The sequence below is a fragment of the Pieris rapae genome, chromosome 14, assembly GCF_905147795.1.
Source record: "Pieris rapae chromosome 14, ilPieRapa1.1, whole genome shotgun sequence".
Classification (NCBI taxonomy): domain Eukaryota; kingdom Metazoa; phylum Arthropoda; class Insecta; order Lepidoptera; family Pieridae; genus Pieris; species Pieris rapae.
The window spans coordinates 5,909,315-5,936,522 of record NC_059522.1 but is presented as its reverse complement, the minus strand read 5'-3'; the positions used below and the strand labels follow the sequence as shown (position 1 = coordinate 5,936,522).

The 27,208-nt window shown below is 32.0% G+C and overlaps 1 protein-coding gene across 1 annotated transcript; it reads left to right on the top strand.

The window, feature by feature from the left end:
* Window positions 1-9,294: 9,294 nt before the first annotated feature.
* LOC111000482 lies at window positions 9,295-14,252 on the top strand. Its single transcript, XM_045631089.1, has 6 exons — window positions 9,295-9,426; window positions 10,834-10,920; window positions 12,087-12,173; window positions 12,765-13,010; window positions 13,381-13,537; window positions 13,714-14,252. Exons 2-6 carry the CDS (start codon window positions 10,843-10,845, stop codon window positions 13,896-13,898), a joined length of 753 nt encoding a protein of 250 aa, XP_045487045.1. The 5' UTR covers window positions 9,295-9,426; window positions 10,834-10,842; the 3' UTR covers window positions 13,899-14,252.
* Window positions 14,253-27,208: the final 12,956 nt, after the last annotated feature.

The window sequence follows — 27,208 nt, the reverse complement described above, 5'->3', positions numbered from 1 at the left end:
TATAATTTTAGAAAAGGGTTTTTATTTCATGACAAATTTGTAAACAAAAATGTTCCACATTATCTAAGTCAAGGCTTGAAATGAGACGTAGGATGAAGAGCATTCACTCGTATCTGTCAAAGGGTTCCCGCATCCGGCGGTTGCCATTTCCGGTGCGGTTGACCTCGGTGTACAAAGGTGTTTGTGATGTCACTTCAATTTGATTTTCGAAGTGTTCGATGGAAATTAATTTATGCATAGCCCGTATTAAAATGTCTTATGAAAACTCATAACTATGTCTCTGAAAACGGCATACTTATTAAAATTATTATTGCGAAAAAAATAGTAGTTTTAATTGATAATTATTGTTTGTTGTTACAATATGTGATGTTTGAAAGTAATAAGGTTTTTATTACAACCTGCTTCTTCAAGAAAAGAGCGTACAATTCTTAAAAGGCTGGCAAAGCACTCGCGAGCCCTCTAGCATCGAGAGTGTCCATGGGCGGCGATATCACTTAACATGAGGTGAGCCCGTTTGCTCCCTATTCTAAAAAAAAAACAACCAAAAATTATAACCTTAAAAATGCAATGTTTTGTTAGCAAACTCGAGTTCTTTGTAAATAAACGCCATAAAACATTTCTATTTAACCAACTACAAAATAAGGTTATAAAGTATGTATTTGATATTGAATGAAGCCTTAAGATTATTTGTCCACATTTAGTAAATTTAGTTGTACCCTCACTAGTTGCTTGGCGACTAATGTTCCTAAAGACGTAGGTTCGATCCCCTGCTGTGCACCAATGGTCTTTTAGCGTATGTTATTGTCTAACAACGCTTGTACGGTGAAATAAAACATAAAACGACGACATGTGTCAGACTGATCAACTACTTGTCTATGCAAAATTGATCAAAGATGCTGACGTGATACGAGGCCCGTATAGAGTTGTAGCCCTGTTGTATTATTATTATTATTCGTGTCCCTACTTAGGGAAAATGTAAAACAACTGTAGTCAAATTCGTTAATTTCTCTTAATCACTTAACTTCATTAACCACGCTACAAATTGAGTAAAGTTCTATTATTGTATATAATTAAATTATTGTACAGTACTCAATTTACTTGCTCAATTACATTTGTGCTAATTACAGCAATTACATAAATGTAAATTTACTAGAATTACGTTAGATATTACGAGAATTAACCATAATGTGGTCATGTGTGTTGATTGACTGACCACTGTATTATAAAATTGAACAGCATTTAAAATCCGCAGCAGACATTTTGACCTTTTATATACATAATTATAATTTAAATTACTGCTATCTGAGGCTTCATAAACCTTATAAGACTTGAGAAATTCAAGCTTTTTAACGTTTGGGAAGCTCTCTTAAAAAACAATTTTGTATGTAAACAATTGGCTGGTCGAATAGCGAACTGATAGGAGTGAGGATCTTTTTATTTTTTGCTTAACTATATTTTTTTCGTTAGCGCCCTAACATGTAAATAGTAACTTAAATATTTATTTAAGATGAGATTATGAGTTCCGCACAACACAAAATCACTTTTAACGTCTTAAATAGTAGCATATAATATGAGCAAAAACAACAATTAGATACAAACTAGCCAAAAACAGGCTGCCATTCACCAGAAGCTTTACAGTACAGCATAGGCTGTATTGGCGAACTTAGCTTGGCATGAATGGGCGGGTTTCCCGCGACTCGCACAAGGGCGTCTCCTGTGAGACTCGAACCTCGGCTTGCGTCGCGGGGTGGTCAAACGCCTGAAGGGCGGTCGTAGTGTCACTGGTCACTGGAGTGAGCGAAGTACGCAGTAAAGGTCCTCACCTGAACCAGAACCAATAGTTGTTGGACTATGTCTGCAAAGATAATATGCTACATCACAGAACACTACTACGTCGACTGTAAGATAGGATAGTACGAGAAAAAAAATGTTAGTGTCTTTTTGATAAGGGCCTCAAAACTAGAACAGGTTTTATTAAAGCTTTATTGTATAAGTTTTGGTTAAACCTTGTTCGCCTTTAATGTTGAGCTTTGAGCTTACGAACTTTTCTATTTCGTAAGTCTTTCGGACTCTCTGGGCTTGGCTTCCCGTTGTCAGCCCTAAACTTACGCAATGGAGTACCATGAGCGCATGGGGCGAGATTGGACTGTTAGGCATACCTAATGGTCAGAGATGCAGAAGAGGACGGCGCCCCACTGGATCAACAGAATGGGCAAGCACTTGATGCAGCTGAAAGTCAGCAACATAGCGAGGCCACACATTTAGGTCGTAGAACCAGCGAATATATAAGATTACATCTTGTATAAAAAATATTATTTGTGGGTCAGTGTTTTAAAATTTAAAACTCGGAGGTCAATTAAAATATTTAATTACCAACAATATAATTATTTGCTTCAATACCATTCTTTCATTAGGTTACTTTAATTAAAATAATCCTGAATTGAATTTGATTAAAAATATAAGTCATTAATCGTCGGATTTAATTACATTAACGTAAATAATAGGGATTACGGGATAAATTTCAATCTCATTCGGTTTGATTAAACTTAGTCTTTTCGCTTTATTAACGTTTCATTAAAGAGATTTATTTTCATTTGTTAAGGGATCAATGGACGAGCGTTTTAACTGTGTACCTCTGTTACTAAGCAGAAGTATATTGTCAAATAATCCTAACAATCTACAGACAATAAAATGCGGTATAAATTTATTATAGTTTAATAATAATAATGATTACTTATTTGGTGAATCTTACGATGTGTGGATTAAAGTACCTGTACACAATGGTCATAAAAAAGCTTTTAGCTATAGGTACTTCGCGCTAAGGGCTAAGCGTTCCATAAACGGTAGACTGTAATTTTTAATAGCAATAGCGAATTAATAACGAATATTGAAAAAACCGTATGTAATACAACTACGACAAGATTTGATAGCGTTATGTGTATGTGTATCGTGGGATGTGAGAGTTATATTGAGATCTATTCTATACTTTGGCTTAATAGTTGTAGAAAACGATAAGGAGGTCAATAACCCGAATATGAAATATAATTCTCGTCAGTTCTTTTTAAAAAACAGCAACATTTTTGCAAAAAAAGTGCTTCAATGTGAGTATAATATTTTTACATGAAATTCCTTACTTGTAACTGTATTTATGGTAATCGTTCGTTTATATAAACCCTTAATAACATTTAAAATAAATTCAAGCCGTAACAAAGGAAGAACCGTTAACATTCACCTTATTTAATCTTTGAAAACTGAAACTTTTAGTCTTGTTTTACTAAACTATATCGCTTTGATATCCTTTGTAAGTCGACGGGATTATTATATTCAAATAATTTCATAAAATCTCTCTTTGTGGCTTTAAAACGAGCTATTCAGAAGTATTTGTTAAATAACTTTTCGTTGCTGATTGGCACAACCCTCTTAATTTTAAAAACATTAATGTATGAACGGCAAAGGATCGATGCCTTTGGTGCTGGCAGCGAATGCTCAGAATACCGTGGACTGCGAAGCGCACCAACACATTAATCCTGACCCAACTTCGCATACGAACTCGCTTGTCTACTGAATCGTATCGTATTTCGGCCATACAATGTGAAAAGGCGATGAGAACTTGGAGAAACTGATCGTGGTTGGTAACACAGAAGGCAAAAGATCACGTGGCCATTCATCAACCAGATGGACCAATCAAGTGAAAGACTCATCGTCTTCAAAGCTAAAGTGTGATAAGGGAAGCGCTACACAGAAACCGGTGGAGGCAGCTGCCGACTTAAGATACTATATGAACAACCTTAAATAAAAATGTCACGTATGTATGTGTGTAAACGAAACACAGTGATTACGATCGCATTCACAGTCCTAATTATTATATAAAATATACTATAATATACTATTATTATAAAGATGATATTACTAAAAGTTAATTAACAATTACAATGCTACATATAAAAGTGACATATATTCAGAAAGAAAACGTTCAATGTATGAAGTACGTATAGGCCGCTAGCGCTACAACTATGTAGGTCTGACCCTCATATGTGTGTATTGCTGGTTCGATTTTTTTGTTTCGTGTTTGTTTATTTTTCTTAATACACAAGTAGGTATGATGAACGAAGGCAGGCCTTTTGTGAACGACTCACACCGACGACTTTTTCGGTCTAAGGGATAGCATTTCCTCACTATGTATTCCTTCACTTGAAAGCGAGTAGTAGATGTAGGATGTCCATTGATGCACAGCCGAGCCTCGGACCTTTAATCTAAAGGATGTAAATTGAACTGAAATTACTAGGTCAACACTGCTGATTATATAAAAAAAACATAAGTTTTATAAATTCTTGTTATAGTGGATATATTTTGCGTTCTAGATTCGTCATTAGCCAGGTGGTGAAGTAAATATCGATCGCTGCCACCTTTGGCCTGGCATCGGCGGCTTCTTTAATAAATTATTGCATGAAGCCACCTGGCAAATGGATGGTCACGCGTTTCATTTCTAACGTTTCTTTACAAAGACCGACGACGTTTCAACGGCCGACGATATCGTCTTAGAACCTAGCACATTTGAAAATACTTTTCTGTCGCCGATTGGGTAGGCGACTACTATGTACAGCGACATTATTAAAAGTAGACAGTAATAAGACAGAATAGTTAATATAAGATCATCATGGTATCACTTATTCCACGTCATTAAATTCGAGTCTGTTGGCATCCCTACTCATCGGCAAAGAAGGCATAGGGCCGAGAGAAAAAGCCGGCGTAAAAATCTCTCGGTACTCTATTAAAAAAAAGCAAATCATCAAACAATTCTACAATATATAATATACAAAACAAATTATTTTTCAAGTAATAAGTAATTCTATTTCTGAATGATAAAGTTTACTGTGATATAGCTCGTTATCCCGTTTCCAAATAAAGTTGCGTTGGCCCTTACTAGTCTACAAATAATATACAAAAATGGAATCTCATGTACACTAAGCGTGTACTCAAATAATCTTGTTTCATTTAGGTTTTTATTTAATTCGTTTAACAGTAGCAACAATAAAGTCGTATGATGTAACGCCGAGGTTTGTTTATGCATTATTAATTGTTATCAGGCTGTAAGACACGACGGTTATAAAAGGTCTTTTTTATAAATTATAAACAGGAATAAGGTTCTCATTATGTGTTACATTGAAGCTTATTGTCATAGAAATCTTTAGAAATCACGCTGTATTGATTATGCCACATTTACACTCAGCCCTAGGCAGGGAAATGGGCAGGAATATGAGTATGTAATTCTTGCGCTCCAACTGCTTCGTATAGCTGCTATTGCTTATTGTAAATAGTGATGAGCTAATTGGGAGCACTCACTAGCGAAGATTGCAGTAAAAAGTATTTGTGGCAATGTCCGGAACATTGCCACAAATACAGCGGCACCTGCAGTAGGAGCAGGGCTGAGTATATAATATGAGTAACAAATACAAAGAGGCATACTTTTCACACCATATTCATCAATGTCACGATAAAAATCACAGTATTGAGAATCCCTTTTCAGCCAAACTTATAAGGAAATCGTTTAACGTTACCCTTCTCATATTACTTTGTAAAAGACCCTTCACCAATGAAGAAATGTAAAATGGCCGTTGCTTCAAAACTGTACCGAAAAGTATTATTGTGTATTTGAAAAAAAAAATATCTAGATTAAGTGTTACTTAATAATTATGTCTATACTAATATTATAAAGAGGAAAGGTTTGATTTTTTGTTTGTTTGTTTGTATGAATTGAATAGGCTCCGAAACTACTTGGCAGATTTGAAAAATTCTTTCACTGTTGGAAAGCTACATCATTCCTGAGTGACATAGGCTATATTTCATTTTCAAAAAAATAGGTATCCTTACTAAAATTACGATAACATTAACATTTGTTTATTATTTGATACAATTCTAACAGATGGCGCTGAGTTAAAGGTAGTAGTTTGGCAAGACGACGTTTGCCAGGTCAGCTAGTCTTATATAAAGGGGAATGATTTGATTGTTTTGGTTACAAAATCGATTTGAAAAATTCCTTTACCATTCTTGAATACAACCGTCACGCCATGGCTTGATCGGCCTTCAAGTAAGGAGCGTACCTTCTAGGCGGACAACGCACTTGCTCACCTCCTGGTGTTGCAAGTGTCCATGGGCGGCGTTAAACACCTAACCTAATTTGCTCTATACCCTCCGCAATTGCTTCCTGTCCTATATAAAATCTGTATCCCTGAAGTTTTGATGAAAACATAGAATGTATAAATTAGTACTCACATATCCAGCCGTGGACAGAAGGAATGCATCTGCACAGGAATCTAACATTCAGTTTTTTTTAATATTACAGTATGAACTATTAAACTTAAATAATTTAAGTCCTTAGTAAGTGGTATCAATATGGAACGAAACTGTCAGAGAGCTGTAGAATAACTGACAGATCTCACTAGGTACTTGATAAGATTTTGTTTTTATTTTTTTTTCTGTTATTTATAATAAAAAAACTATTTATTTATCTTTCTTGTCAAGGGTTCACGGATTCTACAAGATTTTTGACATAGTGTTCGACATGAAAACTTCCTAGAACTATAAAGGATGATTGACGTATATCTAAGAAAATACTTTTGTTAAATACATATTATTGTGCTTTGCCGGCCTCAGTGATCCTATCCCGGCCTAAAATGTTTAATTTTTTGATAAAAAATAAAATAAATAAACGCAGTTTTCAAATATATGCACCATTGAGAATTTTCCATATAAATTACTAACCAATTCACACATGTTGATTTTCACATTAGATTTTCATATTTGATTTGATTTAGCATAATATTTGAATATGAAAATTGGGTGGTTATCATCAATTGCTATTGTAATAGGAGGAATTATGCGTTATTTTGCATCAAATCCCAATGGTATCTAGTCGCGCTACACCTGTGATCTATATTTAAAATATACTGATTTTTGATTTTATTTAAGAGTAGGAAATAGTTATACTCGTACCACCTCGTAAGAATGTGAGCCATGTTCCCTTTTATCCCGTTGTTTTAGATTTTTTGAGAATTTATGTTCTCAACATTTGTTTTCGTATGCATAAATTTATTACAATACCTTAAAAACAGTAGATTTTCAATTTTATATTAGAGTAGTATTTGTAAAAAATTTTCGACTATAATTCTTCTAATTAACGAATTCTAATTAATAATGTATCTCGCTTGAACTGTTTGATTTAATTTTACCTGTAATAAATGAAACATTGGCTCTTGGAGTAGATTTTTTACTGGCAATTTTGAATCGTGATTGAAAATTTTACGTTTCTATAAACCGACAGGAAAATGAGCGATGTAAAACTGTCGACGATCCTAAAAGTTGGGAGAGCAGAAATTTCTTTTCCTTGACATGAAAGAATTTAATGTATGTACATCTAAATAAATATAACTAATCCGTTAAGAAATCATACTCGCGGAAAGTTATAGGAATGGTTATATAAGTGATTTTAAATTAGGAGTTCGTTTCTGTGACTGATTTACTTTTTTCTTAAAGAAATGTTTAGGTCTTATCCCCCGATACACAAATCTAGTTAAGTACACCAGTAATGGAACATCTTAGCTGCGTCTTACGTCAGTGTGGTTCGCTCTATGCGAGACACGTACCGCATTAGGTAATTACTTACACGCTGACTAACACTAATGTCTCCTAAGAAGACAATTTGTGTCCCCGTCTCTTAAAATAATGTTGCTATTTTCATTCCCGAGCATTCTATATCCTTAGAGTATCGACAATTATCACATTTTCCCTAAAAAATATATTGGCAAATGACTGTCGGTAGTGGTGGCATTCTTAATGTATGGATTGTGTTCCTGGGACATATTTCTTAGCAATGACTTTTTTTTAACTTTACTAAAAACTAGAAGTTTTCTGCCGACAAAATTAATAATGTCGTATAAATATATTTGTCTATTATGTCATAAAATAACTCATAATTTTGATATCGGTATTACTGACTAGTACCATAAATTGTTACGAGCATATAAAATTAATAAATATTTCTGTAGTACTGTGCGTTTGAACCGAAAAGCGCTGATAAAATTTCCTTAGGAATACTTACCGTAATATTGAATATACTGTTCGGTTCAAATGGCTGTCTATACTCACTATATATATATATATATGTACCCACATAGGTTATAAAATATTCTAAGTAAAAACTGGTTTAAATATGCAAACCAGATGTTTACACTTTTTCCCGTACTAGAACTCCGATGTCAAGAATTTAAAAAACCCACTCGATCGAAATTGACGTCTTTTATGGAGTTGAGGAAAAATGTTAACAAAATCATAGAATCGACTTTATTCGAAAACAGTGTAACCATAAACGAAAGAAGTTATTGTTTAATTACTATATAACATAGCATTTCAAATTCGCAAGTATAAGGTGGCCATTTTTAATAAACTTAGGTGTATTGTACATAAAATATATCTTAATAAACTTCACTTACGTTTATTTCAATTAGTTAGTTGTTAATAGTAATTGTAGATTTTTAAGTATTAAACATAATATGCCAATTCAAGGGGGTAGAACTTTGTTATAAAGATCTGTTTTAGATAAGTTGTCATTGTCTATAATAAATAGACACATTTTATATACTTAGAGTAAAGCCCAAGTTAACATTGTTAGTCTTTCCTGTAATACCAAACCTAATACATATTTCGTTGGAGAGATGTTGAAATATTATTTTAAATATGATTTTTGCTGAAGTTTTATCTCAACATATTAGCTTTAGGACGGGTTTCTTTTGTACGAAGTGAGTTACGTTATTATTATTTTTTATACGCGTAATATAATATATATAAAATTAAAGATTTAGACTTGCAACTGGTAGAACCGGTGACCCCAGAGCTGGCTAAAGGAATAAATATTCCACGAGGATATACAGCGAGAAATTGCTGCTGGCATTAAAGGTACACTGCCACAGAGATTATTTCTCTCTTTCTTTATTGTATAAATAATTTTAAATAGTAGGTAAGTTGGTATGGTGGAAACATAAACTGGACACAGTTTTTAAACTTATATTATTTTAATTTTGCTAGGTAGGTTAAGATAATTGCAAATACTTGTGTGCTGGAAATAAATATATAACTATCACTTTTATCCAAAATAATATTAAAGACCACGACGGCAAATATGAAAATAACATATTTCAAGAAAAGAAATGAATTAACTTACTCTAATTGTTATACTATGTGGCATATCTCACACATGTACAATTGTCAATAAATGAACAAGAACGTCGTAAGCGCATCATGGTATGCACTTTGCGTTTGGATTTTGTCAGAGGCAGACGTTCCTGGGATAACTTGCAGTGATAAAGTATAAAGTTTGCATTTGTACATTTTTGGAGGAAAGTGATTTGAAATTTATAGGCGCATTGACGTGTAAGTATTAATTATTTGTTAACATAAAGTAATCGACTATATTTTACTTAATTGTACATAATTTCAAGTAACGATCACTTAATAGATTTCAACATTGTTTTTATAGGCTTAAGATGTGTTGCATATTTATTGTATTATTAAGTACATAATATATATACAACAATAATTTTTCAGTTTTATAAAGGGTAGATGTACGTTTTTATTTAGTCAGACACGTTGTGAATATACCTACATTTAACGCATTAAAATTATAAAATGTCTTCTTGTGGGTCAGACGTACGATTTATAAAAAAATGTCATTCGTATTATTATGATTTTAGTTGTATTCCACAAGTTATTGGCAAAAATTATTTAGTTTAGTGCTAATTTTAATAAAAAGTTAAACGGAGTTTTATTGAGAATCTCAGAACTACCGTCTTAATTGTCCTAAATTTTGTATGTCGTAATGTTTATATATAAAATAAACGAGTTCAAATTACCATGCTTGTCAGATGTACACATCTCTTAAAAGTCCTACCGAATAAGCCTTATATTTTCATGTAATGATGATAACACCGCAAAGCAATATCGTAGATACCACCAACACATTCCGCTCGTTCGGTAGACAGTAAACGTACCTACTGGTGCCAGATTCAAACGCCTTAAATGATGATCATTTTATAAACAAGTAAATAAAAACATATCCGTCTCCTGCATATAAGCGTGGTCAAACACTGTGCTGCGTATAATAATTATATTATTATTGTTATAATTATTTAACATTTTCGAGGTAAGACGGTGCGAAAATTCTTTTCAATTCCATAACTTCCCTTATAACTATATATTACGCTCCTCTAACAGATGCTTCTTGGAAATTCAACCACAGCACATTCTTCTTAGGCTTAGGATCTCCGCCATTTAGTTGTGGAATAGATGACTCATTACGATTGGCTACCCATACATCTTTTAAATATCTTCTACATACATGTTTCTAAACCATATCCTGCTCAATCGTGACTTTTGTAATACTTGTATTTTTTATTTTGTATATAGTTTATTTTCTTTGTACTATTCTATATATTTTTATAAAATTTGGTTTTGCACTTCTTGCACGTAACCAATCACATTTTTAGTTTTTTCTCTAAAAATCTCTCACAGGCAACCCTAGTATACGACTTAAGCCGCCCGTTGCATCCCCTAATTGTTGTCTTGTGTTATTTTTATATAAATGTTACGAAGTGTAAATAAATAAAATCGTAAAGTTGATTGTCCACGGAATAATATTTAAGAATAAGTATACTATTAAGAAGAGTTATAACCCGAATGAACGTGATTAATTAGCTGCCTGTGGTATAAATTATTAGGTGATCGTACTCTATAGCAACACAGTTTAATATTTTTTTACTAAATCTGCAATCATTTTTATAGTTTCCAGACATGAGGCAAAAAGGGCATGGCAGCTCTTGTGGCGTTAGTCTACGGGCTAAGTGCCTAGTCATAGGATATTTCTGTTTGGTAAGTCTGAATTTTTTAATATACTAGTATAGATATTATATGGGCCGAAGATGGCTATAGTACCAAACTCATAGAAACCTTTGCAACGTGTGAACAAAAGGTTTTTGATAGTAATAAAATGAAAACAAAAACTGTTTTAATGTATTAAAAAAGTGCAAGTCACAAAATTTAGTTTATAGCTGATTAAAAGATGCATTACTATTACCCATTTAAAATAAATACGAAAAGTACAGCTGTTAAAAAAGGGACAAAAATAGTACTAAACTTTTTGTTGAGCAGTTTATCTACAATTAGACCCTTTTAGGTATTTATGAATTATGTTTTAAAGTGTAAAAAAGTTTAGACATAAAAATTAATACTTTTTAAAGTGAAACTCACGAAGAACTGACCATAAGTCATCTCAAATTGATAAATAAACTATTAAACGATATATTAACGCATAACATTACTTAATTATATATCTTTATTTATTAATTACCTTATTACTCATTTTTACAGTTGCTTAATACTAATACAAAAGAAAACTTAATAATAATAGGTAACAGGTAAACGTAAAATCCGACCCTTTTATAACCAGTTATTAACAATGCAATCCTCAAATGGCGCTTCCGCTCATAAACAATTACCACTATCAATCGTTAAAAAGATAGAGACTGGGTGAAGGGTATGCAACTTCAAAATTATATTATGTTACTAAAATTAACGTTAATCTTACGCTACTCCAATCCTCTTAATTTAAAACGTATACTAAAGTCCAAATAAAACTCAGAGCGACAAATCACTAAATTTTTTGTCCATTCTAAAATTCTTAGTTGCAAGCAATTACAGGTGTTACCCGCATAGCAACGTGAAAAAGTGTCTCATTCGAACTGTAGTACAATTTTTGAGAGAAGCAAATTTTGCAGGATTACTTTGAGTTTTAGTCCTCACTTGTTCAGGTGTCCATAAAAAAAGTCTATATCCTACCCATTTTCAAACAAACTATACTTATATAAAAAGTATTAAAAGTTATACACATCTCATATGTGGCTGGAATTTTGTTTTTTTTTTGTACACATAACTATACATTTTAATCAGTATGTTAATTAGTACCTATGTCTTACTATCAATGGTCAACTCCACAGGTTTTATAACTATTTAATAAAAAAAAATATTTTATTTTTCAGTTTGCCAGTCTGGTGAATGTCATATCCCACTTTGTGATTGTGAGCATTATGACACGTGGTTTCGTTTGCGATATAAATGAAGAAAGCGTAAGTATATGTTAAATTTTTTTTAATGTCAAACGAATCGTATGTAAAATTATTGCCAACGCTTGTTTGGATAATGCAACGTTGAGTAAGTTTGCTATTCAATTGTTTTGTATATTCTCGGAAGTCCTTTGTTCACTTATAAATCAACAATAAGAGCAGTGTTGGCCTAGAGGCTCCAGCGCGTCTCATCCCTCAGGTCGCAGGTTCGATCCCAGGCTGTGCACTGATGGACTTTCTATGTACGCATTTAACATTCGCTCAAACGGTGAAGGAAAACATCGTGAGGAAACCGGCTTGTCTTACACCCAAAAAGTTGACGGCGTGTGCAGGTTCAGGAGGCTGATCACTTGCCAATTAGATTGATAAGTGATCATGAAGACCTAAAAAGTCTATAGTGCAACTGATTTATTTATTTAAAAAAAATAGAATAAGTGATACCTCTCTATCTTATGTTCCATAATAAACGTATTTCATTTTTTAGTCTATTACTTGAAGGCATTTCTTAGCCCAACCTGCCGTAAGCTTTACATATATTTATTTTCGGCTTTAATTGAATTAAATTATCTCTACATGTACTTTGTTTTTCTCTAGGTACAACTAATAAATTGGACATGGTTAGAGCCGTTTTTATTTGTCGTCAACATGGGAACTCATGGCTTCTACCCCTACCCACTTCTTCTTCGGCCATATGCTGAAGCATTTGACAATACGCCGCTCGGAGCAGAACTGAAATGTGACACATCATTGACCCATGTCTCCGGCGCTAACATATTGTACTTCTTTATAAATACATCTTGGTTTATATTTGTATTAAGTTATATTGTCGCTATATATAAAGTAAGTATTTTTTAATATTCAAAATACATAATAGTAGCTATGTATAATAATACTGTAATGGAACGATTCTTTATGAGTCTAAGCTTCCGATTCTACTTTACCGACCACTTTTCTTTATAGGTAAGACTTCTTTATGATAAACTTTGAAACACTAATACTAGTAGATCCCAGTTTCTTATATAAATGTACTTGCAATATTAAAGTGTGGCTTATATACAATATTATTTAGCTACCAGGGCTTCGGATATAATGAAATGTTTGGTTTTTATTAAAAAAATACTTTGTATCATTAGAGCGTTAAGTTTCATCTTTGAGTTTGCTTACCTTAAAAAACTATCGAAACCCAACATATTTTGTTTATTCTTTTCAGAATGAGGTTATACCAATTCGCATGTTCTATTTGTGGACCTTATTGAAGATCGGGGTGCAGATATTGTTTTTGGCGTACCAGCCTGGTAGTATAAGATTCAGAAGCGATACTGTAAGCTTCCTAGAACACAGTGGCTTTGGGAACCTATTGGATATTGGTAATTTGAGTTTTCTTTAATGTATATAATAACATAAATTGAAACTCCCTGATACATAACTTGAATCATATCATAACTTTAACCTGTGTCATAATAATTATAAAATAATGCTTTTGATATATTGTATATAAATACCGATTTTGTGTTTTTTTTTTATGATTTTTAAAAATTTCCAGTATTGGGTTGCCTTTGCGTCCTATTAATAAGAAAATACGCCAATGAACTGGCACTGGAACTAGTGGTTTGGATCGTGAAGAAACCACCTACTTACGAGGAGTGTCTCAAAAACTCAAAGACAGAAGATAAGCAAGAAGCAATTATAACTATCGAAAAACCCAAATATGCCACGTCTTCCATTTAATTGTATGACGATTTCAAATTTTCAGTGGATCTCTTTCTATCTATCGTATTCTATGCTAAGTTTTTTTATTATTTCGGTTTCGACAAGGCCTTACTTCCTTCTCCATATTTTACTGTAATAAGTTGTGGGGAAATGCAGCTTAGATAATGTTTAGGATATATACTAGGTAAAGACATTCAAGTGATATTAAATTTTCATGTTAAAATGTAAACCATAGATGTAAAAAGCGTTTGTGTAACATTTTAAATAAAATGACTTATATTAATACAATGTTTTAATTGAATTGGTAGGTGTGTTTCCTATTTTCTAAATATTTCTAAGTTCTCACGAGTATGTAAGTGCGTGCTCCTATTTCACCATGCCTCCTACTGATATAGGACAATTTTTTGTTTTGAATTTATTTTTTATTCTTTATTACTCAATATGTCATGTGGAACATGGTGTAGTGGTTGCAGTTCCTGACAAACATTGTGTAAAAAAAACTTGGCGATCAAAAAGAGTGGCGGAGAGTTTATTGCCAGTTCTTCTCTTCCGTTTTACGCCCTTGATTTGAGAACTGGCAGTAAATGTAAAATTAGATTCAGTTAATATTTCTTTTTTTTTTTGACGTTCATAAGTGTACATTATGTTACCTATATGAATAAATAAATTTTGACTTGACTTGACTTATTGATCTGGGAGATACAGTTCCTCTGTATGTTTATTAAGAATGTGATTCTTTAACACTAGGGAAGCAATTATAGATTTGATTTGGCTTATGGAGTTTTCTTTCGATATAAAAATAACATGGCTCTGAAATAATAATAATTATTATTATTATTATTTATTTATTTTTCTCCCATATAACATTTACGATAATAATTAATAATACAGTTGTGACGGTATTGGGAGACTGGTTTCCAAACTAGGTAAGAACCTGTGATATGGATAACCACAGCCATAACTAACATTAGCTTGTATTTTTTTAACATTAGTTAATATTTTTATTTATATTGGGTACAATTCTTAATTTAAACATTTGCTTTTTACTAGTCAGTCATCTTTTCAGTTACAATGCATAAACAGTTTTTTATAGTCTCAAATGTTATACCAAAAACCGTGTTAATAGATGATATTCATGAAATGGTAAAAGGCCAATAATATCACTGATAAAATAGACCTTAAGTCGAGAGTCGAAAGGTTCAAAGCTCAATGCAGATACCGCGAATTATTTAGATCATTATTACATTTGGAGGGTTTCCAAACATCTTAACACTTTGTAGTTTACATTAATACCTGTGTCTTTTAGTACTAAATGTGTGTTTTATCTTACTTTTTATTTATCCCTGCCATTGCATACACATTTACTGAATACATCATACTGTTATGCCTTTCGCCTATTATTACCGGTATGCACAACTATGCAAACATAAGCAAATACATACTTTAGACTTAAATCTTGTTTGACACGGATCTTTTAAAAACATTGTGATATAAAAGACGCTGGCTTCTTTTCCTGAAGTTTTACGCTTAGCCGGATTTTTATTTATCGGTTTATTATTTTTAGTAACTCTTTAATATCTTTACACTGAACACTACCACCTCTAAGTGGTTAAGGCGTAGGGCGTATTCTGCGTTGGAAGCCAAGCAACAAAAAATGAGGTCACTATAGTGTTATCAAAAAATCAAAATCATTCATAGGTTTAATGTACGCTTATGAACGTCAAGAAATCGTTCTTAAATTGAGGGGAGGAGGAACTGGCAATAAACTCTTCGCCATTCTTTTTGATCGCTAAGTTTTTCGTTTTACATTATGTTTGTAAGGAGCTGCAACCATTACATCAAGTTCCATATGACATCTTGAGTAATAAATAATAACAAATATATACATATTTATTCATATAGATAAAAATATTATCAATTATTTTTTAAACGTAAAATGCGAGGTCTATACGGCTACATTGTTTCCTGTAAAACATATTTCATTTTACCTAAAATTGACTTTCATGTATCTTACAGCAATTGAAGAAACTCGTGTGTGCAAGTTAATCAAAAGTGCTGTCAAGCAAACACCATTTATCCCCAAAGGGATCACGCTGTTATGAAGACAACCAAATCCCATAATCCACCAGACATTTATTTCCTCGCGAATCTTTATTATTTTAAAAATGCCCTCGCCTTTTTAAATCCGCCGTCGTAAACAGGAAATCATCCCGGTTGGTCTTAAGATATTTTCTGCGAGCACTAAATATACTGCTAACTTAAAAATGTGTTTGTTTGTAACAGAGATTTATTTTAATATTACTCTGATAGTTGTATTCAGTTTTTATGTGTCAAAACATGTTTAAAGATTTTGAACCTGAATTAATTTACCACCAACAATGATTGAGCAGTGTTGTAGTGCCTTTAGGGTGACTCGCACCCCTGAGGTCGCACGTTCGGTCCCCGGCTGTCAACCAATTGTTTTTCGGTATATTACGATTTGAAATATATATAAAAAAATTTTTTTGTATAATTCTGTTTTACATTCCACAATTATTTTAAGCATGTTTTAATTTATTATAAAACTATATTTTATAGCCATATCGTTTGAAGCAACACTGGCCATTGGGTTAAATATAAGGTAAACTTTGAAACAGTCTGTAATCAAGAATCCTTTGCCACACTCGAGTAACAAATTAAAGGTCTGTTGTAACCTGATTTTAAAGCTATACAGAAACTAAAATACTCGTTTTGCTTTCAAAGTAAGGCAACAATTTTTAGAGTTATAATTTAAAAAAAATCTATAAATAACATCAGTAGATATTTCACTATTGCAAAGGTAATAGATATGAAAGATCGACATACTTATAAAGTTTGTTAAATTTTTGATTATGGTTTATAACTCTGAGATCTATTTTATTATTAGTATGTATAAATATTTATTTAACCGACCGATAATTTATAATTGCTATTAAGTTGCGGACATAATATTTCACATCACTTGTTATCGTGTTTATATAATGACTTTTCAGTGTCAAATTTATCATTCATCGCTCATTAAATTTACAAATTACAAAAACATACAAGAAGCCACCGATATCGTCTTATATATTACATATATAATACGTGTCCTCGTAACTTACATTTTATTACCCATTGGTCATTTCCAAACTACCCACGTACAAGAACAATGATTTAGAATAGCGCCCTCTAGGCGGTATCGCACGATTTAATACAATTAAGTGGCCACTTATTCGTGAGCTTTTAATTAAGTATACCGACGTGGATCAAAGACTAAAAATTTATTAGTAGAATTATAAAAAATTGGAGATCATACAGACAATTTTATAGAAGCCTCTAAATTTTGTGTGATGGGCTCGCGCACTTAGGTAAGTAAATAGGAAAAAAGAACTAGGGTGCTTACGACCACGGCCCAACTATTTTTCTGAGCACTATAGGTATATATTACATATAAGCTTTTAGCTACTAGCATAGCATGGTATTACGAATTAATTTTGAATAAGCGAGCTATGATGTAGAACCTTATTAGCTGAGAGCAAATCACCAAAAAGCAAACTTTTAAAGTCTAGTCGTAAATTTCTCAATAGGTAGACAAGCATTTTAATGTATATTCAAGTTCTACGACTAGTTAATACTGGGGTTGAAAGGACAAAGCGAAAATGTGTAGCGTATCTTCAGCATAATCTTTGGCAGAATGCAAATTAGTGCTACGGAGGTTGCGTCTTCAGTAAATGTCTTGGTCCCAAGATATTCTACCTGTATCAGATGTGCTGAGTTTTTATTTTACTTTCTCTTTGAATTAATTTTACTACTGCCTCTTGTATTCTTCGTCGGTTTTATTTTGCTAGATATTACAAAATGTTCAAAGTTTATAATGTCAAAGAATATAATTGTGATTCATAAAACTTTAGAAACTAACTCAAACTTAAAAATCTTTATTCATATAGATAAACAGGTACACTTATGAACGTCAATAGAGATGTTAAGTTTATTGTAAACTTTCGATTTACGTTTGCAATTCGGTTATTCTACTTGAGTTAACACGTATTTGCGAAATACGATGTCGTCATGTGTCTTACAAGACTAAAGGAAATTGCTAGTTACTGAAAAGGCCTCCTTAGTACAAATGAAAATAAATAATGCACAATTATAATAATATAGTAATATATATTGCCTACCAACTGCAAACATGTATTTTTGAAGTTCCTCTCTAAGGCTTCTCCTCTTCTTTGTACAGCTTATATTACTTGTTGTACTTGTTTTTAAATACGTATTACTAAGGTTTTTAGTGGGTATACACACGTAATCAGTTAAAATAAAAATATCTTCATAAACCCATAAGAGACGTGTATGAAATATTCTTTAATTTATCATTAAAGAAATCCCCAAAGGCATATAGTCTGAATCACATGAAGCTATTCATTTTTCACTTCACTGAAGTTTAATATCAGTTTGGCACCACCTGTTATTAATGGACGATAGAAACTTTGCAGCTCAAATCATTTACCATTGAAACGCCAAAAATATTTTATAAACTGTAACTTACTAAACCCTTTTATATTTACCAGTCTATATGGCATAACGGAAACTTTATTGTATGTTTTGTCTTTATTTAAAAAATCGCCACAACCCTACTATGTACATCGATGTCTTCGATTGATGGACGGAGGTCGAATAAGTCAGGGTTCACACGACACCACGAAAGTTTTATTGAATAAAAAGAGTCGTTAAAACTAAAACTACATACGTAGATTTTTATTCTGATGAAATATTTTTTATCGTATTTATTATTGTTAATGTTTAAGGGAGAAAAATAAATAAATAATTATTATTATTATCATTCATGTTTTAAGTCATCTTTATAGACCTAATTTGCAATTGTGTAATGAAAAAATAATAATAATTAATAGAACCTTCATCAAATTAAATTTTCCTTTAGGTAAGATTACTTTAAAAATTACTTCCGCCTTTCAAAGTTTAGAGGACTTCGAAATTTAAATTTGCACCCTTCGACCATTACTCGGTGTATAAAAAGGGCAAGACATAATCTCGTAATTCATAACTTACAGTTTTAATCATTCCTTTGTTTTGAGGTTTCGAGTAAACTATACAATTATGTACTTGTAACGACATTAATTTTAGACACCGTGAATGCATAGTTTATTCATATTTGTAATAGTTACTGTGTACTAAATACTTATATAATATACTTATTTCGAATGTATTGTTACAATTCGACTGAAATATTTGAATATTTTAACCGCTCAAAAAATATGAAACTTCTCTTCCACACAGAGACTAAAATATATATAATTGATCTGACGCCATTTTATAAGCCAGACGACAAAGTTTGTGTGACTGAAATAAATTGTCATTTGAAACGAAATTACTATTTTGAGAACGTCACAATATTTATTTACTTCAATAAAAGATATTACAATATGACGTAATTTTACTTTTTTAATTTACCAAATGATAGACCCCTTATTAGGAAACCAATATAATACTAAAGGTACTCTTGTATTCACGCTATAATTAAAATATACATATGAGTACTTTAGTAAAAACGGTGACTGATTCAGTTTAAGAATGGTAAGAATGTTATAATAATAAGATTTTTATAATCGTCTATTTTAATTATTTTATTCAGAGGTTTTTTTAATTTGACGTAATATAAAATACCAATCATTAGGAATCTAACAATTGTTCCACAAAGAAAATTGTGGATAGCTCTGGAGTCGGGTATCTCGACTGAACAAACTATTATCCAACTTTTTCTTTTATACTTTTGCAAGAAAGAATTTCATTTCACTCTGTGCTCCATTAATTAAATGCCTTTTAGACGTGAGCGGTAAGTTTGTTGTCGTTCTCTTCTAAAGTTATTGTCAAATAGATTTTTTAGTGTATGTCTTTCACAACGAAGTTTAAATATTCAGGACATTTTCGCGAGCGTAAATGAAAACATATAACTGGTAATGACCAGTCCTCATACAAGTTTTAATACTAAATATATATATGTTTCATTACATATTCGATTTCTCTCTGTTGTCGTTTAAGGTAGGTCTTAATTATAAAGTAATAATCGAAACATAATAAATAAATAAGTAAGTGATAATGATAATAATATAATAATAAATAGATAAGTGATAATGATAAAAGTTAGATTTCATTCATGGAAGGGTGTAATAAAAGTGCCTGCGTATATAAGTTTTTATATGAAAGCCGATACTCTCTAAAGCAGCTGCCTGGGAACGAAACACTACAACAAGATTGTATCATTAAAGTTAAATTTAACCTTAAATGTAATGTACAAAATCTGCTATCATTATAGATCGATATTTTATAATAATGAAAGGAGTACTCACTTATTTATTTTTATATAAATTCACTTGCTTAAATAATTACAACTACTTTTCATCAGCATTAAGAAAATCAGCGTCACATATATTTTATTGAAAAATTCTTTTTGAAATATCCAACGTCTCTCTTCTTGGTCTAAATAAAGTTTTTTTAATAAAAATAGGTCTCCCTTCGTAGGCAAAATGATATTGAATATATTCTCAATGCTCGGTATAACAATTTCATCATATCTATATTATGTTAATTCAATCTACGATAGTTTTGGCAACGATCGACTTTCATTCCATAAAAAAACAAAGGAATTGGTACAATGATAGCGAAATGTCTGTGTCCACAAAATTGTTCTTGGAAAAATTAGATTAGGGTTGTGTTGTATGGCGATAAATTTATTTTATTTCGAAATTGCGTTACTATAAAAACTGGTTTGTACATTCGACCTCTTCCGTTGTTGATCTATCCTCGTACTAAATGTGTGACGTAACTTATTCTATATCTAGGGAATAGTTATTAAAAAGTCAATTCGATTAGAAGGTTGGTTGGAATGTCCTGTTCAGACAAGAAGTACAAAAATTATTGTTTTAGAATATTCTAATAAGTATTTAGCTAAAAACTAATACGTAAATTTGAGCAGTGTTAGCCTTGTTTCTTCAGCGTGAAATTCTCAACCCTGTATCTGCTGTGGCTGTGCACCAATAAAATTTCTGTATAGCGCGTATTTCACACACGCTATGGTAAATAAAAATATCATGAGAAAACCGACATGTTTAAGACCTAAAAAGTCGACGTCATGTCACATAAGGATACGGTTAACATCGCCCTATTAGTGATGATCAAATGATCACAAAACATATACAATCTGAGGCCCAGACCTTATACATGTTTTTTTCGAGATGACATAAAAAAACGTGTCGAGTATGACGTACAGACTCGAGTGGTAACGCAAGTTTGGCTCTGTACATCGAGAGCATACAACGTATATGGCGAGAGAACGTTGCAGTATTTGCTACCGCGGCTAGTAAATAGTCTACCCAATCACATAATAGATAGCCTAACACTAACCAATACAAATTCTAAATTAAAAAACTATTTTTACATGCATTTGTCGCGCTCCTAAACAAGACTACTATGGTTACAAATATAAATATATAATATAATACAAACGACAGCGATTTTCTAATGTGATATATTATATTACTTTGTAAAATAAAGAGAAAAAAAAAAACATAAAAATGTAATCTCTGCTGAGTCATGTAATCTCAACCACTCACAATACCTACAGAAACACTCAAACGTTAGAATTGTTACAAGGTATTGCTGCAGATATCTCTAGAATATCTTGACTAATCAAGTCACTTCCAAAGAGCTTTGTCTTCCAAAATTCAAATAACTAACCATTGGATACGATTCTACGATCCTTTGAGATATTTAGATTGCTTTAGCTATTCTAGAATAAATATCAATTTAAGGACGGACACCTTAGCAATTTGAGTAATAATAGAAAGTTAAATGCCAAATTATTAAATTATATTGAAATATAACTTTTAAAACTGATTAATGATTCGTATCAGTGGTTAGTGTAACTCGATATGTTATCGATTCTAATCATAATATTAAATTGTTACCTGGCAACTTTATATATTTAACTTTAACTTAACTGTCTCTACGATTATATAATTTAACAATCGTTTTACTTAAATCGTAGTCAATTATTGCACTATGAACACAATCATTTTAAATAACGAGAAAATGATATGAGCCTTAAAATGTATTACACTCATTGCCTTCCACTCTAGCGGTGCCTTTTTTATATTTTCAAATTTCGAATGATTTTCGTTATAAGTCAACATAAGTATAAAATCTATTTATTTAAATATCATATCATATTCCCAAGTAGGCGCTTGATTGTAACCCGCAAGGAAAGCGATAGCGTGGGCGTTCCAAGCAAACCTGGCGCCGTACAGTAGCAGATGAGGCAAAGAGAGCCGATAAGACGTGGAGCGAGGTGAAATACGAGGCTCAAGACCGAAATCGATGGAGACTCACTGTGGACGCCCTTTGCCCTACCTAGGTTATAGGATATTAAATCATAAATAAATCATTTAAATATCATAATGAGATCTTAGAAATAAGTTGAACTGTTAGTAATGGTTCCATTAAAACAATTAACCCAATAAAACACACCCACATCATATAAAATTCAACGCGTAATGTATGGGTGTTTATACAGAATTAAATTAGAACAGAAATAAAAGCTCTCCAGCAATAAGTGGTTAAGAAGGGTCAATCAGGCCCAAAGAGCTTTTAGCAAAGGGAACATTTGTAAATTTATTTGGGTGCCGGATCAAACGTGAGCATATCCCTTGATTATGTGAAAAATGATCCGCTGTTTTTGCATTGAGACGGTATTATTTGCTATTTTTTATTTATGTTCATATAACTTTAATTTATTGTAACATCTTTACTCAAATTCAAATTAAAAAATCATTTATTCGTGTACGTCACATAATGTACACTTATGAACGTCAAAAATGAAATATAAATTAAATGCTTCTAATTTTACATCTACAGTTCTCAAATCAAGGGCGTAGAACGGAAGAGAAGAACTTTTTAATCGCCAAGTTTTTTCTTTTACAAAACATTTGTAAGGGGCTGCAACCATTACACCATGTTCCATATGACATCTTAAGTAATAAAGGATAAAAAAAATAATTAAAAACAAAGATTTGTTCAATCAGCAGGAGTCATGGTGTACTAGGAGCACGCACTTACATTCTCGTGGGAACAACACGCAAATACATATTAGTAATACAGACATACTAAATATATTATTTCAATATGTATTAGATTAGCGATGGCAGGAGGGAAATAAAATAAACATTTGTGCACGCGTTAGAAGTTATACTTATTTGGCGTAACAAAATAATTATTTAATCTTTTGCCTTATTCCATGTTTGTAGAAAAAACGACACTAACAGTAGAAAAAACTAAAATGTTGACTATAGCTAACTTCAGGGTGTCGGTATTTTGAGACGGTGTGCGCGCGCATCGTAAAAATTTACTCTCGTCATTTCCCTGACGCGCAAGGAGAAGTAAAACTTAAAGCTATATGAAATATTTTTGTACATATGATGTTCATCGATGTCTACGGCATAGCATAACAACGCGCGACTGCTGACAGTGTATATCGCCGAGAACATATATCACTACATATTATAAAACAAAGTCGCTTTCTCTGTCCCTATGTCCCTTTGTATGCTTAAATCTTTAAAACTACGCAACGGATTTGGATGCGGTTTTTTTAATAGATAGAGTGATTTAAGAGGAAGGTTTTTATAACATCCATTAAATAGTGGAAAAGTACTGTTATTTTTGAGGTTTCTAATGTGATGTAAATAATTACATTTTTTCCGCTTACATGCCGCTGCAAACGCAGGCTGAACCCTACGAGTTTTATCAAAATAATGCACTAAGTATTGTACACATTAAAAAGGTCTACAGAAAAGTCCCTGATGGTATATGTCTATCTCTTATGGATAACCCACATTTTTATATACAACGTTCACAGATTTTCTGTAGTGTATTTAGTATCAGCATTGCACCCGTGCGAAGCCGGGGAGGGTCGCTAGTATGGATATATAATATGGATTGATCCTTGGTTAACATCAAAATCATTAATTTAAATGAAACAAATATAAAACATATAACGTTTATTATATAAACCCGGAGGTACAAAGAACAGTGCAGTAATTAAAATCATACCCCATAAATTATACAACTATTTAAATAGCAAAACGGTGTTCCAATTTATTCATCATATCGCATTTGAAATTCGAATTGCCATTTCTTCAGAATTTCCCGGCAAAAATACACGCCGCCGGCATTTCATGTGATTATAAAAGTATGTGGTATTTATGCAAAGTACTTTGCAATTAAAAATGGCACAAGTTATAGTTCGCGTGAGGCTAAATTGTGATTAATGCCACCTTCGGCTCCGCGATTGCTTCTAAGAATAACGCATTCAGTGCAACTTGAAGTAAATTAGATGTGATTGTTCGAATTAAAGCGTTCGTAACAGCTACTGCGGAAATTGAACGAGGCGATGTGAATAACATACGGTTTTCAAATTTCAGCGAATAAACTGCAAATAAGGTGTGCAGTCTGAATCACTTTAAATGTCTAGTTATACTTAGGAATACATAGAAAATTAAATATTCTGTTTACCTATGAAAAAACGATGAAGTAATTCTTGGTTAAATATGCGATAGTTTTATTAAGGTAAAAACGCTGTATTGATGTAGTAAATCATGTTACTTTAATAGAGTATGGAGCATTTAAAGGTCGGCAACGCACTCGCGAGCACTCTGGCATTGGGAGTGTCCATGTGTGGCTGTATCGCTTAACACCGGGTAAGCCTCCTACCTGTTTGACCCTAAACATACATATTTCTGATTTAATTTATATTTGACATTTAAAAAAGTAGCTTAATGGGTTCTGGTGCTAAAATTTCTACGTCTGTTACATTTATTTTTGAGGCTTATCTTATATATAATACCTATATACGCTCTTATAAGTACCCAAAGCAAGTTTAATTTCAAGGGAATGAAACATAACACACCAATTTACAAATGAAATCATAAAAGACTATTGTATTTCGCTGTATTATTTGACATTCTATAAAGATACAAAAAAAAACTAAAAACATTTTCATTAACGCATTTCTATATATACTATTTAGTATAATTTTCTATATATATATATATTAATACACACACAAAGTACTTCGACGCCTTTATAATTCAAGAATTCAATGCACAAACGAAATAAATGCTATAAATTCTTTAAACTATCAAGAATAAACGCCAAAAAATAAAAGTTCCAACGTTATTGACCCAAAAACCAATAGGCTTTGAAATTTTTTAACTATAACTCTCACTCAAAGGCGACGTGTCTCGCAATGACGTCAAGCAAAACATTTTAACGAGGGTCTAGGATTATCAAACATAACAAGTTCATGTTTGATTATGCGGCGGCTTTTTGTCATCAACCTTTTCACTTAACGAGTGGACTTCGTTATATTAGCTTTATTGGGTCTGATTCAGGTATTGTTTAATTGTATATACTCGTAAAATGAAGATTGAAAAGATACCGATGGATAGAGAATTTCATTTTTTTTTTGTTTTTACAAGTTCAAAATGTATTGCGACCACAAAGCGAATACCAACATCCTACAACATACACAATTTTATAAACATATATAATATTTTTTTTACTTCATAGGTACTTTTATAAATAATGTATATGTTTTGATATTATAAGATAGTATGATGTAAGTAAATAGGTACTATCAGTATAAGTTTTGACATCTACTATCCCCATTTTCATTTCATGGACAGACAAATTTTTTTCGTTGACGTAGACCCCTTGCAGGTTGTCATAGACTTCTAGGGGTCGATATAGACCACTTTGGGAATCACTGGTATAAAGCGTGAAAAAATAGTGCAGATTGTTGCCCCTTAATAGAGACTGGAAGTGAGAACACTTTCTTATATAAACATCATATATTTCAGTAAAGTAAGTTACTTTTAAAGTACTTATTAGTAATAGGCTACACATGATAATGTCTTATTGCAGGGACAACTTATAAAAAAATATTACAGTTTTTAAGTATTACTTTTAAATGTGAGTTATTAAGAAATCTAAACGAATCAAAGATTATTTATGAACATCTATCGGAAGTATAAAACAGACGAGAACTGACTATTCCATATTAGCAATTCACATACGCCAAGTAATATACGCCATAGTGATAGTTACTTTGGAAGTATCAATTGGTATATTGAACTTTGATTAGATAAACTTTAGAATTTTAAGAAACGGTTTTGAATTTGGGTAAACATGAATAATAACATATGTAGTAGCTTTCTTTACGCGCACTGATGCACTTTCAGAATATGTTTCACAGATTATTTTTAATTAATTGGGAAATAAATGTTAAGGGCTGAGAAACGCTACTAGGCTAACTAACACTGCTCTTTCAAAATAAATAAAAATTGGTGTTTTTTCTTATAATAAACTCTAAATTCCTTCGAACAGAAATTGAATGTGAGCACATTTCAAACGAGGTTTTGAAATTTGTAAGGCAAAATTTAATGAAAGCAGTGGTGCAGTAATTTCCAGTCAATCTCCAAATTGGAAAAGCCAAAAAAGGTATGAATTTCTAAAAATATTATATTTTTTGTTTTATGCGGAATTTTATAATGATATAATATATTTATATAGAAGAAAAACCACTAATTTATTATTTTAATTTAAAGAATAAAATAAATCAGTGGCGCTACAACCTCTTTAGGTCTTGGCCTCAGAGTTCTGAATCTGTTTCATAATATTTTTTTTAAATCTAATGGGCAAGTAGGTGATCAGCCTCCAGTGCCTGACACACGTCGTCGACTTTTTGCGTCTAAGACATGTTGGTTTCCTCACGATGTTATTCTTCACAATTCGAGCAAATGTTAAATGCGCACATAGAAAGAAAGTCCATTGGTGCACAACCGGGGATCGAACCTATGACCTCAGGTATAAGTGTCGCACGCGGAAGCCACTGGGCTAATAGGTCTAACTAGGTCGTACTTTTTTTTTCAGACAAAAACCGGCGAAACTCCCGGCGAAACAATATGTAACGATTTTTATCTACATTCGCATGTCAGACACATCGCTCTTATTCTATTGTGTCATCCTACTGAGTAAATCATACAAAACTAATCGTTTAGACCTAGGTCAAGCAAACAAGATTAGGAATATCCAGAAAATCATGCGTTTTCAAAATTGTTAATCAAGTAGTGGCTAGCTTAAATTCTTTTGAGTTAAAATAAATTTAATAACAAACAACCATAAATTCATTAATCAAACACTGCAAATCGGATTAAATTGTACAATGGATTATCGAATCTACAGTTTGAACACCTCGTATT

Excerpts from the sequence above, each read along its gene's own strand:
- LOC111000482 (XM_045631089.1), top strand. The coding sequence starts at position 10,843 with ATGAGGCAAAAAGGGCATGGCAGCTCTTGTGGCGTTAGTCTACGGGCT. Across the intron at positions 10,921-12,086 it reads TCATAGGATATTTCTGTTTG|TTTGCCAGTCTGGTGAATGT; the intron begins GTAAGTCTGAAT and ends TTTATTTTTCAG. Across the intron at positions 12,174-12,764 it reads GCGATATAAATGAAGAAAGC|GTACAACTAATAAATTGGAC; the intron begins GTAAGTATATGT and ends GTTTTTCTCTAG.